This window comes from Musa acuminata, chromosome BXJ2-1 (assembly GCF_036884655.1).
Source record: "Musa acuminata AAA Group cultivar baxijiao chromosome BXJ2-1, Cavendish_Baxijiao_AAA, whole genome shotgun sequence".
In the NCBI taxonomy this organism is placed as follows: Eukaryota; Viridiplantae; Streptophyta; class Magnoliopsida; order Zingiberales; family Musaceae; genus Musa; species Musa acuminata.
The window spans coordinates 2,131,979-2,144,443 of NC_088338.1; the positions used below are offsets into that span (position 1 = coordinate 2,131,979).

The 12,465-nt window shown below is 38.6% G+C and overlaps 1 protein-coding gene across 1 annotated transcript; it reads left to right on the plus strand.

Annotated features, from left to right (window-relative positions):
- Positions 1–60: 60 nt before the first annotated feature.
- On the plus strand, positions 61–12,465 carry LOC103987398 (uncharacterized). Its single transcript, XM_009405694.3, has 8 exons — positions 61–283; positions 6,967–7,047; positions 7,139–7,227; positions 7,328–7,402; positions 7,529–7,641; positions 7,713–7,892; positions 7,976–8,044; positions 12,042–12,465. Exons 1-8 carry the CDS (start codon positions 161–163, stop codon positions 12,146–12,148), a joined length of 837 nt encoding a protein of 278 aa, XP_009403969.1. The 5' UTR covers positions 61–160; the 3' UTR covers positions 12,149–12,465.

The following is a 12,465-nucleotide window of genomic DNA, read 5'->3' on the forward strand; positions in this document are numbered from 1 at the left end:
TTATCCTTTATATATATATATATATATATATTTATTTATATATATATTGGTATTCTTGGACCTGAGAATCATCCTTCGCCGTCGTCTCGACTCAAAACCCTAACCCTATCGGTCTGTTTGTCATCGCTTCCCTTCGTCGCGGAGGAGCGGCTCGTCAACCATGGATAGGTACCAGAAGGTGGAGAAGCCACGGCCGGAATCGGTCATCAAAGAGAACGAGATCCGAATCACCAGCCAGGGCGTCGTCCGCAACTATGTCAGCTACGCGACTAGCCTCCTCCAGGTATGGATCCCTCTTTCTCGCTGGCTTTTATCATTCTTTGGTGTGAGCTCTCCGATTTCACACGGTTGCCGATTCTATTTTCTGACATTGCTTGAGATCAATGGCTTATTAGCGGTGTCCTTTCTTTTAATTTGTAGGATTGGTAGGTTTTTCTTAAGATGTTTTCTTAAAGGGTGTAGGTTAGAGATACCTAAGTTTCTAATATGCATCGAGGAAAGCTGAAATCTTGAGAACCATTTGATAATGCCTGATGATTTTGTTGTTCATATTCTGAGGCTGAGAACTTGATGGGTTTTCTTTAACCTTGTAACTACTGGTGGTGATCGAAGTACATGTACACAATTGACTCTTTTTAAAAGAAAATGTATATGTAATTTATGGTGAAGCTGTTGTCAGAGGGTGCTTCTTTACATGATTCTGTTAGTTTACGGCCTCTGTTCTTTCACCTTTAAAACTTACTTGTGTGTGCCATGAGTAGATCATACGGATAGACTCAGCAAATCTGTCATTGTTTCTTTCAGAAGCATGAAATAAGTTGTTTTATGAGATTGGTTACTTTGACTATCTAGCACAGGGATCTAACTTGCAGTCTATACTTTCAGCTTTAACTTGGATACTTGCAACCATATTCTTTAACTATCTTCTTGTTACTTATAATAAGATTCTATCAGATAATCTATTTAGTTGGTGATGTTTATCTGATTACAATGGCATCATTACTTTAGGAAAATCATAGTAAAAGTTGGCCATTGATCTAGTTTTTATCAACCATTTAGCTCTCTCCAGTGCATCCGTTTCTGGAGAGTGGTTGGTGAGGTACATGCTATAGGCATGTCTCTTGCTGTTGTTGTGTGCATCGTTTATGCATGATTGTGGGAACCTCCCTAGATCTAGAGATGACTATTGGAAGAAAATAAAAACTCCATGCACCTATTGTTAGTCATGTTGTTGTTGTAGGTTGATCGTTCACATAGGTCAGCGGATGACAGACATTTGGGGTATTGTCTTCCCTTGTCATTGCTCAGCACTTGTTCTCTGGAAAGAAGCTTTGGGGCTCAAGATGGAAGAGGCTGGGCTTGGTTTGAGAAAATTGATAAATGAAGGCCATGTGATAAAGCTATTCCTTTTCCATTCTTTTGCAATCTTTTTCTCCTTGTACAAAAGAAAAGAAAGAATCAACTGAAACACACACACACACACACACACACACACACACACACGCAGAGACTGGTTTGGGTTGTAACTTAAATTTTTGGTGTGTAGCATCTAATTTGTTTGTGTTTATTCAGTATGCCTCGAGCTTCACTCATATGCTTAGTCTATATGAGTTTGAATATTTTAACCTTTCTATTCATTCATGCATATGTCTTATGTATATGCAGTATCAGTATCAGTATTATTATGAATTCTTTTTTTATTTGGTATTAATCAGTATAGTGCTAAACTCAAAGTTGAGAAGTATTTGCCAAAGTTAGCCAAATATTATGAGTAACTGACCTGATAATATATTAGTCCCTTTGAGCTAGTGCCAATTTCAGCCTAGTAAATAAAGCCGAGTAATGTCAGGCCTTGAAAATTGAAGCCAAAGGCTGCTAAAAAAATTAGAAACTTGTGCCTTTTTTGTTGCACTTTAAGCTCATTCAACCTAGGAACAATATTAAACTTTTCTTTAGACATGCTAGAGAAAATCTCAGCCGCAAGTTCTATAAAGGAAAATTTTATTACTTTATTGACTTAAATTAGCAAGAGGGCCTAGAATACTATCCCATATGTAAAAAAGTGTATTTGCTTAATTATCTAATTCAGATTCTCACTCTTAATTTCTCTGTTTCGATTGCTTGGAAGTTTAATAAATAATCTGATTGTGAAAACTATTTTTTTTAATGGTGGCTCACTAAGTAATATATTTTTTATTTTTTATAAATCAAGTTTTTTAATGGATGCTGTGGTGTAGTGGTTATCCATTAGCCCTACACAGTAAAGATCCCTAGTGTGGTTTTGTTTCAGGCTATTAGGCAGCGTCAATTTCTTTTTGGAAGAATAGATCCATGTAACTAACCTGAAACAGTTGGGACATTATGGCTTGATGTTGTTGTTGTGCTCATGATTCACTGTTCTAAGTTTGAGCATACTGGGGCAATTTTACATTGTTGTGACAGATATGCCACTGACTTGTTATTTGATAGATACTTGATGCACTCAAAAAATTGTGAAGATGTGCTAAACCTTGATGATGACTCTTGTTGTCATGTAGTGGATTAATTTAATGAGGGCAATAAGATCTTGAATTACTTTTGATTTTCTTTTATAGTGGTCTTGACCAGTGATTTAAAAAGCGCTTTTGGCGCCAAGGTCCAAAAACGCCCGAGGCGCTAGGCGCTCGCCCGAGCGAAGCGAGGCGCTAAAATATAAAAATATATAATATAATTAATAAATATAATTATTTAAAATTTTAAATAAAAATATGCTATTAAATTAAGAAAATCTAAGATACAAAATCACAATGTCACATTAACAAGAAGTTTCAAAATTCAAAACATTAAAATTTTACATCAAAGTCATTCATCATAATCAATATTATCGTCATTTTCACACAAATCATCTTCATTGAATTCGTCTTCTTCCTCTTGTTCTTCGATTCCTTCCTCTTCATCAAGATATGTTTCATTCTCTATGTCTTCAACAATAGCAGGAGCCGAGCTTGATGCTTTTGCACTCATTTTTCTCTTTTGACATCTGTCTTGTATATGTTTGTAATTCTCCAGCACCTGAAGCTCTTGCCACATCTTCCTACGTCAATCTATCATCTTTAAATACAAGCTCGTCTTCAGCATCTTGCAAGTTAGCACCCATTTCTCCTACTAACCACTCATTTGAATCATCAATATCTTGCAATGAGATTGAATCAAATATATTTTTCAAATCATGACGAGTCTTCAAAGCTTGATTATACTTTATGTAAACAAGATCGTGCAATCGTTGATGTTCTAACCGATTTCTTCTCTTCGAGTGAATCTGTCATGTCATATAATTTAAAAATATATTAATACATATATCTAAATAAATAAATTAATTAAAATAAAAATATTTAGTAATACTTACATGCTCAAAGACACTCCAGTTTCGCTCACAACCCGAAGCACTACATGTCAAACTAAGTACTTTGATAGTAAATTTCTGTAAGTTCGGGGTGGAATTTCCAAATAGACTCCACCATTCATCTGCAAAATTTATGTTATTATTAGCAATAACATAGTAACATAATATATATGAAATTAATTATATCAAATTATTAATACCTGGAGAGGTAGTTGTCCTGGATCGAACGACAATTGGAATTTCAAAAAGACCTTCAGCATTTTTATATAAAGATAATTCATGAATAATCTTATCTTGAACCTCAATGCTAGGAACTAATCTTGCAACACACTGATATAACCCACCCAAAACTTCTGCATCAAATCCAACAGATTTAATCTTATAAAAGAATTCAGGGTTCAAATAATATCCTGCTGCATGTAAGGGACGATGAAGTTGACAATTCCATCTTTCGTCAATGATTGTAAAAATTTTCTCATATTTTTCTTCATTTTCATTAAAAGATCTTTTAATCGTCTCATTTGCTCTATCCATAGCCTCATAAATATATCCCATTGCAGGCTTATTTTCATTATCCACCAACCGAAGGACTCGAACAAGAGGGCCCATTACCTTTAATATATAAACTACGTGATTCCAAAAGATGGCATTAAGATGATATCAGCAGCCCTCTTGCCTTTTGCTTCTTTTGCCCATTTGCTTGTCACCCATTTCTCAGAGGTAAACATATTTCTCAGAGTATGTTTTTGACGATGCACGCTCTGTAATGTCAAGAATGAAGTAGCAAATCGAGTAACACCATGTCTCACTAATTCTTTATTCCCTGTAAATTCTCTCATCATATTCAAAGCCCCAATGTGATTATAAAGAAATCCAACAACAAAAATTGCCCTTTCTAAGGTTTTCTTGATTTCTAAGATCTTTCCAATATCTTCCAATATTAAATCAATACAATGTGCTGCACATGGAGTCAAATACAAGTGTTGTCTTTTTGATTCAAGCAATTTACCTGAGACAAACGATAACAAAAATGATAAGACTTAAGAGTTTAACACACTTAATTGAAGATAAAATAATTAACAAAATCAAAAGATGAATATTACCAGCTAAAACATAGTTGCTTCCATTGTCGGTTATGATTTGAACGATATTTTGTTCTCCAATTTCTTTCACGAAGTTGTCAAGTAAATCATATATCTTGTCTCCAGATTTTACAAAAGATGAAGCATCTATTGACTTCACAAACATAGTCCCTAAAGAACAATTAACCATAAAATTAATTATACTCCTGCGCCTCCTGTCAGTCCAAACATCTGACATAATAGAGCAACCATGTGTTGCCCATGATTCTTTATGACCCTTTAGTAAGTCATTTGTATAATTCAACTCTTTTTGCAACAATGAAACTCGCATCTCATAATAACTTGGAGGTTTTAATCCTGCACCATATCTTCCAATAGCTTCAATCATATCCTTAAAACTGTCTAAACGAGTTGTACTAAGGGGAAGACCAGCCTGATAGAAGAAGCGAGCAATGTGCTGAATTGTTCTTCCTCTTATTTCTTTATCACAAGCATCACTTATATTTGTTTGTCTCAATTTTGAGCCTCCTGCTTGCCCTTGTTGTTTCTGGGATCCTTGAAGCATATATAGATCCATCGGTCCTTTTCTACCTTTCTTAGTACTCATAACTTCTTTTCCCTTTTTGTCGTATACTCTTTTTTCACTTGGGTTAATACTCGTAGAATAATCTTCTTCTTCATCTCTGATATGTTCAACATTGTCTTCTGGTAAATTCTCATAAGATTCATTCTTTTGTGTCTTCTTTTCATTCATATAATTCAGCAACTCTTCTTTTACCTCAGGTGGACATTTTTTGCAAGCTGCTGCATTCTTGAAATTTCCTACTAGATGTTGTTTTGCATGAAAAATACCACATCTGGTAGTCTTATCGCAGAATATGCAAGTCACTGCATTAGGATCTTTCGGATCCTTCAAATAATTATACTTCCATGCAGGATCTTTTTTTGATACCATTGGAGACTCTATTGAGTTGCTTTCTGCACTTGCCATTTATGTTGAAACCTAACAATAATTTCAAATAAATAAAAATTAATAACATTAAAATCAAAATAATGTATTATTAATCTATTAACAGAAAATTAATCATTTCAAAATTCAAATAAACTTAATATTAAGAGTATATTGAGCCTGATGGAGAAACGAGGAAGCAGCGGCGAGCGGCGACAGCAGCGGCGAGCGGCGACAGCAGCGGCGGCGGCAGCAACGGCGAGCGGCGACAGCAGCGGCGGCGGCAGCAGCGGCGAGCGGCGGCAGCGGGAAAGGGAAAGGGAGCGGAAGGCGCGAGCAGCGGGAAGGCTCACGGGAGGCGCGAGCAGCGGGAGGGCTCGCGGGAGGGCTCGCCGGAGGGCTCGCAGGAGGCGCGAGCAGCGAGAGGGCTCGCGGGAGGCGCGAGCAGCGGGAAGGCTCACGGGAGGCGCGAGCAGCGGGAGGGCTCGCAGGAGGCGCGAGCAGCGAGAGGGCTCGCGGGAGGCGCGAGCAGCGGCAGCGGGAGCGAGCGACGAGATCGCGATCGGGATCGGGATCGGGATCGAGAGCGGCAGCGGCAGCAGGTTAGTGTTGGGTTAGGGTTGGGGTTACATCGGTTTAGTTGGTTCGATTGAACCAACTAACAACCGAACCAGGACCGAACCAGACCTAAAATTCTGGTTCGATTGCCTTGGTTTACCCAGGCGCTCGCCCGAAGCGCCCAACGCCTAGGCTCGGGCGAGCGCCCAGGCGGCGCCTGTTTGAAGCGCGTCGTCTGGGACATTAGCGAGGCGCTCGGGCCTCGCCTCGCCCGAGCGCCTAGGCGAGCGCCCGAGCGCCTTTTGCAATCACTGGTCTTGACAGTTCCAACACTCACATATGTCTATATATCCTGTGTCAGTTTTGTTAACCTTTGAAAGGCTTGGCAAATTAGATGCGTTGACTAGCTGACTTATTGTTTCCAATTGTTCTTTTGATTGTAAATTTGTATGTTGGATGCTAAAATCCTTTTGAGTGATTTTTATCAATTTAGGGTTCGTTCTGGTTGCCTATACGCTAGATCACCATGAAACATTGATGAACACGAGTTAACATTTGAACTTTGGATTTTCTTTTTCTTGAACATGATGATTGAATCTGAGTTTGCAATTTGTCAGCATCCACTAACTATAGTCTATCCAGAGTCAAATTGCTATGGTGGAATAAATTCAAATAAAAAGATTGTCTTAAACAGAAGGTTGCACAATTTTCATTGTTATTTGCATTGGTTTGGTTAGTGGACAATTAGCTAGAGCAGCAGGTGCTGTAGCATAATTGATTGCAAAGGAGATTGTCTTGTTAAATCAAAGATTACACAATGTTATGCCTTGTTTAATGAAAATGTGAATTCTTTCATCTAGAATGAATATATCATGCAAATTCTATGCATCTATTTTATGATGTTTATTTTCTGTCATTTAATTGACTTGCTCACGTGTTGCTAGTTGTTGGCTAAACCTCCCTTTGATGATGTCATATTATGGTGCTTCAAGCAGGAAACACGTGTTAGAGAGATTGTCTTAAAGGCAATGGGACAGGCAATCAGCAAAGCAGTGGCGATTGCTGAGATTATAAAGGTTAGTTTTTAATTTCTTTTTCCTTCCCTTTTCTCTTAATTTTTTTTGTATTAATCTTCAACTCCCATGTATTTTGATCTTCTGAGTGCAGAAAAGAAATCCTGGATTATATCAAGACACCACAATCAGTTCAGTCAGTATAACTGATGTGTGGGAACCTATTGAAGAGGGTCTTGTACCGTTAAGTCTCTTTCTGCTTTTGATGTTCATGTGTAACTAACTCCTTTTGACTTTTTAAAGAGGCTGGATTGTCCCTAAGCTTTTAATATTGTCTTTACAGTTTGGAGACAACACGCCATGTTTCAATGATTTCAATATCTTTGTCAACCAGAGAGCTCAACAAGAACTCCCCTGGGTAATCACATGTTGCTGCTTCTCATGCTGCATCTTAAAATTGAGTATACTTGGCTAGTCTCCTTGGGATGGCGGTTGGAGAACTATTTACTTTCTCTTTTATGGATTTCTTTGCTTCCATTGGTAGGTATCAAGCACCCTTAGAGCAGCCAAGACGTCAACAAAGATATCAACAGCCGCAACAGTTTCAACAGCAACAGCAGTTTCAACCAAAACAACCACAAGATCAATTTAATGAAGGTATACATCTTAGAAATCTGTTTCTTTAAGTTTGGCTGTAACAATTGATTTTCTTTAATTGCTTGGTTAAGATTCATATGTACGAGGACGTGGTAGAGGTAGAGGAAGAGGAAGAGGGAGGGGTTGGGGAAGAGGTTATGGTGGGTATGGTGGATACGACAACAACCAGGGTGGATATGGCAACTATCAAGGAGGATATGGTGGCTATGGCTACAATCAAGGTGGATATGGTGGATACAACCATGATCAAGGTAATTTAATTTGCATGATGTTGCACCTAGAAAAGATTGCCTATATACTTTTTAACTATGTTACATGCTTTTTTGCACAATAGAAAATGGTGGATGGAACTCAAATTGGGGTCGTGGTGGTGGACGTGGTAGAGGTGGCTGGAATTATAGTGGTAAGCTCGTCTAATCATCTTTGTGGTTTTATTTATCTGCTTTGCCAAGTTGTTAGATTATACACTTAACACATTCTTGAAAGAGATTAAAGCTCATAGAGTTACTTATATATGCTTGAGTGTGTTTTACAACAACTAGGACAGTTGTTAATCTTGAATTTGTACTAATCTTCTTATGTTACAAGATCTAGTTTGTTGCAAACATTGAGTTCTAGGGGCGAAAGTGGGTTAAATCATCCATCCAATTCCTTTTCCGTGAGTTGTTCAGTAAATAATTGCATTTGTGTTTATCACATATATGGATCTGTTACCAAATTATGCTATCTGAGTTCTAGGTATGAATATAGACATGGCTCAAGTATATCGATGTCCAGATAGCTGAGTATCTTTTAACACCTATATTAACCTAAGGAAAGATGTCACTTGAATGTTTTTCTCTAAAGTTCTTTTCTTTTCACATTTGCTTTAAAAAGTTTTCCTATGTATGAAATAGGATTGTTAGGTTTGAGTTAGTGTTTTTTATTATGTTTAGAAAATATATTAAGTTTATTAATATTAACATCATATCTGTATTCAGATTGAATCTGATTTATATCCATACAATGAAGTCACTGGGCTCTTAGGTACTCACCTAGGTGCCTAGGCAAGGCGAGACTTGGAAGTCATTGCCCATCTAATAGGCTGGGCAGGCGTCTTTGCTCAAGCGCAACCTAGGCACTCGCTTGGGCTTGGGCACTAAGCGAGCCAGGTGGATGCTTGGTTCAACTCAGGCCAATTCGAGTGCCTGGGCCTAGGCACTAGGCGAGCTAGGTGGACGCCTTGTTCAACTCAGGCCAATTCAAGCCTGAGTTGACCCAAATAATTGTATCTGGTTTGATTGAACCAGTTAGACCTTGAGTCAACAGTCGCAGAATTCGATTGGGACCTATACATGCACGAGCCGCAATGTAGAAACCCTTTCTCACTTTGTTTCTGCATGACGGTGGAGTTCCTCCCATCGGCGGATGACAACAGCAGCGATAGTGACAACGTCTTCCTCCTACAGCATCAGCGGCAATGTCTTCCTCCAGCAGCAACGATGGCGTCTTTCTCCAGTGGTGACAGTAGTAGCAGCGTGTTCCTCCAACAGTAGTGGCGACAACTTCTTCCCCTCCCTCTCGGTATATGTCTCTGTTTCTCCTACCTCTGCCCCGTTCATCGCTCGTGCTACAACCTCTTCCCGCTTCTCTCTTCCTCTCCTTCATTCACCGCTCCTCCATAGTGACGATGACTTCTTCCCCTCCGTCCCAATGTATCTCTCTCTCTTTCTCCTCCTCCCTCCTACCTCTGCCCCATTCACCTTAGTGCTCCACTGCCTCTTCCCTCTTCTCTCTTTCTCCTCCCTCCTGCCTTCTTCCCTGTTCACTGCAGCCCTCCTATGTTCACCGCAGCCTCTTCCCTCTTCCTTCTTCCCCTACCTCTTTGATGTTCATTGCTGCCTTCTTCCCCTTTCAATACTTTTTCCCCATTCACCGCTGCCCTCCTACAGCCTCTTCCTTCTTTCTCTTCCTCTTCCCCGTTCACTGCTGTCTTCTTCTCCTTTCATGCTGCCTTCTTCCCCATTCACCGCAGCCATCCTACAGCCTCTTCCCTCTTCCTTCTTCCCCTCCCTCTTCCCTGTTCATCGCTGCCTTATTTCCCATTCATCACTGCCACTTCATTGCTGTTTATCAATTTAGCTTAGAATAGCTGCCTGCTTTTCTGTTAGTCTTTGTTGTTTGTTTATGTTTGTGAGAACAGCACCTGCTGTCTGCTGTAGTGAATCAGTAGTAAAATGTCTATTATAATTGCTATTACTGTAGTGATTAGTACTACTTTTTAGTGTTTTGGATTGTCGCTGCAGCTTCAGATGATGAACTGGATTTTAATGATCTTTGATGTTAATCTTGTTTTATTTTGTCATTTTGTTATTGAATTCGGACAATGTACATTTGGTACTTTAAATGAATGGAAGTTTAATGTGTTATTTTTGTTTTAGTTTATTTTTATTAATCATGATATATAATTTTTAAATTATAATTTCTGGGAGCGTCTCGCTTTACTCGGACGAGTGCCTAATGCCTCGAGTATTTTGGGGCCGTGGCGTCTTTTGATGCCTACACTGTATTTATATCCATTTTAGAGTTGCATCTGCTGATTAAATGTGGAAATAAATGTATATGGTTTATTCAATATCTGTTGGTGTCTTATTCATGCTCATCCCTATTAAGCTTTCCTTGAGTCAGTTCGTATCTATGCTATAATACTTGGATTAAACGAGAAAGATTTCTTGTCCTTATTGTAAGATTGTGATTTGATTTGCATATGTTTGGTAGAAAGAATAATCCCTCCCTTTGATCATAAATGGAAAACGTTCATATGGAACATGAAAACCCAACCAACAGCAAAATAAAATCACTGAATCTTCTGAGCTTTCTTCCGTTAATGTCGTACATACCTCTCAGCCACTATTGGGATAAGGTCTGGGTGATGAGGGTGATATTGTTGCGACTGAAATGAACTTGGGATTGTAGAGGACAGGGAGCTAAGCTATGCGCCCAAGCTAGGCCAAACTGTTTATAGCTGAAGCCTGACCTGACATAATTATAAATTGATTATCATGAAAGATAAGTCTGATATTATAATTCAGAATGATAAAAGATGTGATGCCACCAAGACCAAAATGTCTTATAATTGTTAGTTGCTGCTTGCACCAGTCCATCAAGTATCTTTTTCAGCAAAGGATGCATGGATACTGATAATGGAGAGTTGAGATAAGACCAATTGGAGCCCTTGGACACTTAAGTTGTATTCAAAGAATAGACACAGAAGCCAAACAAGTAATACATAATAGGTCTTTGATTAGAACATAAGCCAGCTAGAACTTCTAGTAACTTCTTTGTAACAAAGGAAGAAATGAGATGGGTAATTATCTTTTACATTAGTTATTTATTTAGCAAAACTCTTGCAAATTTTATTAGATCAACATTATTTAATCTTTTAGAAAGGATATATATTTGTATGGCTGGAGTATGGTAAATTGCAATTATGAAAAAATCATTTAGCAAAATGGAACTAACATTACACCTAAAACATGTCTGGTGATGGTGGTGATATATCATATTCACTTAGTTGAGGGTTTGGAATCTCATTCAATTTTTAAAGATGTTAGCTACTTCAGCTAGTGAAGGCTTCAACGATTGATGGCAAGGTATTGGAATCAAGTTTTGTTTTCACCACTTGCCCTTTGCAAAAAAAAAAAAAACAGCAAACATAGCCTGTAAAAGAAGGAATGATATATACAGCAAGGTTTCCAAGTAGGAATTACTATTCGTGGATAGGCTGGTATTGCATCGTGGGCATTGAGTCATCACGGGATTGAGCCTCATGTCATTGACTATACATGATTCTGAATTGCTCCTTGGGCTTTGATGTGTTTTGGTTAGATTATGGCTCCCCAGTTCTGTTTCATATTAAAAGTGAGAGGAGGAAGGAGCTGATTTATAGATGTTAGGTAATCTATTATTATTAACTTGAGTTTAAGCATTTTAAGTCACATGTTTCCAGGGGTATGAAGCTAATATATCAGATTCTTATCAGGTCTGGTCATGATAGTGTTACTCAAGTTTTGTAACCCACTTGGGAACTTAATCATTTGGTTCAAAAATGTCAAATCTCTAGGCTGCAGCCGTGAGAATGATCCTTGTGCTCCGATATTTCAGTTGACAGGATCCCTTGGAGAATTGGTTTTGCAAGTGAACATGATTAAATAAAGCTGTTACCTCTTAGAAAAAGATAATTAAGCTGACAGTCTACCGTGTAGTAGTCTGGCAAGTGAACTTATGATTGACTAAAGCTCTTGTCTGTACTCTTAAGAAAGGAAAATTAAATAAACCTCCCTGTACTAACCTTTTGCTTCTCATGTGTTAGTCGCTTGCAAATTTCATGTGCTATGACTAAATGTTCTCAAATTTGACAGGCGGAGGATACGGAGGAGGAAGGGGTGGTGGTGGAAGGGTCGGTGGAAGAGGCTATAGCCGTGGACGAGGAAGGATGGGTGGCCGTGCCAGAGGGAACCAGTTCTAATGTCCTGATGTTGGGCTTGGGATAGTTGTGCATGCTTGTTTACGTTAGGGCAAAAAAGGTTATTTAAGTACTTATTTAGGGCATCAACTGTGAGTTATGATTGTGCAAGACCAAGCTTTGATGGTAAGAGAAGTGGTTGTGCTTTCTCAGTTACACGGTTATGTTGGCTGCCCAAGCTAGAATTTTGTTTTCCAGGATTGTGATCAGCAGAGTGCTGCAATCTGCTCCATCTTTCTTTGTTCATATCAAATATTAATCCATACTAGTGTATCTGAAATTCTATTACTTGTAGCATTGAGTATCAGCTTTGCTTTCTA

Excerpts from the sequence above, each read along its gene's own strand:
- LOC103987398 (XM_009405694.3), top strand. The coding sequence starts at position 161 with ATGGATAGGTACCAGAAGGTGGAGAAGCCACGGCCGGAATCGGTCATC. Across the intron at positions 7,228-7,327 it reads ATTGAAGAGGGTCTTGTACC|TTTGGAGACAACACGCCATG; the intron begins GTTAAGTCTCTT and ends TTGTCTTTACAG. Across the intron at positions 7,642-7,712 it reads ACAAGATCAATTTAATGAAG|ATTCATATGTACGAGGACGT; the intron begins GTATACATCTTA and ends TGCTTGGTTAAG.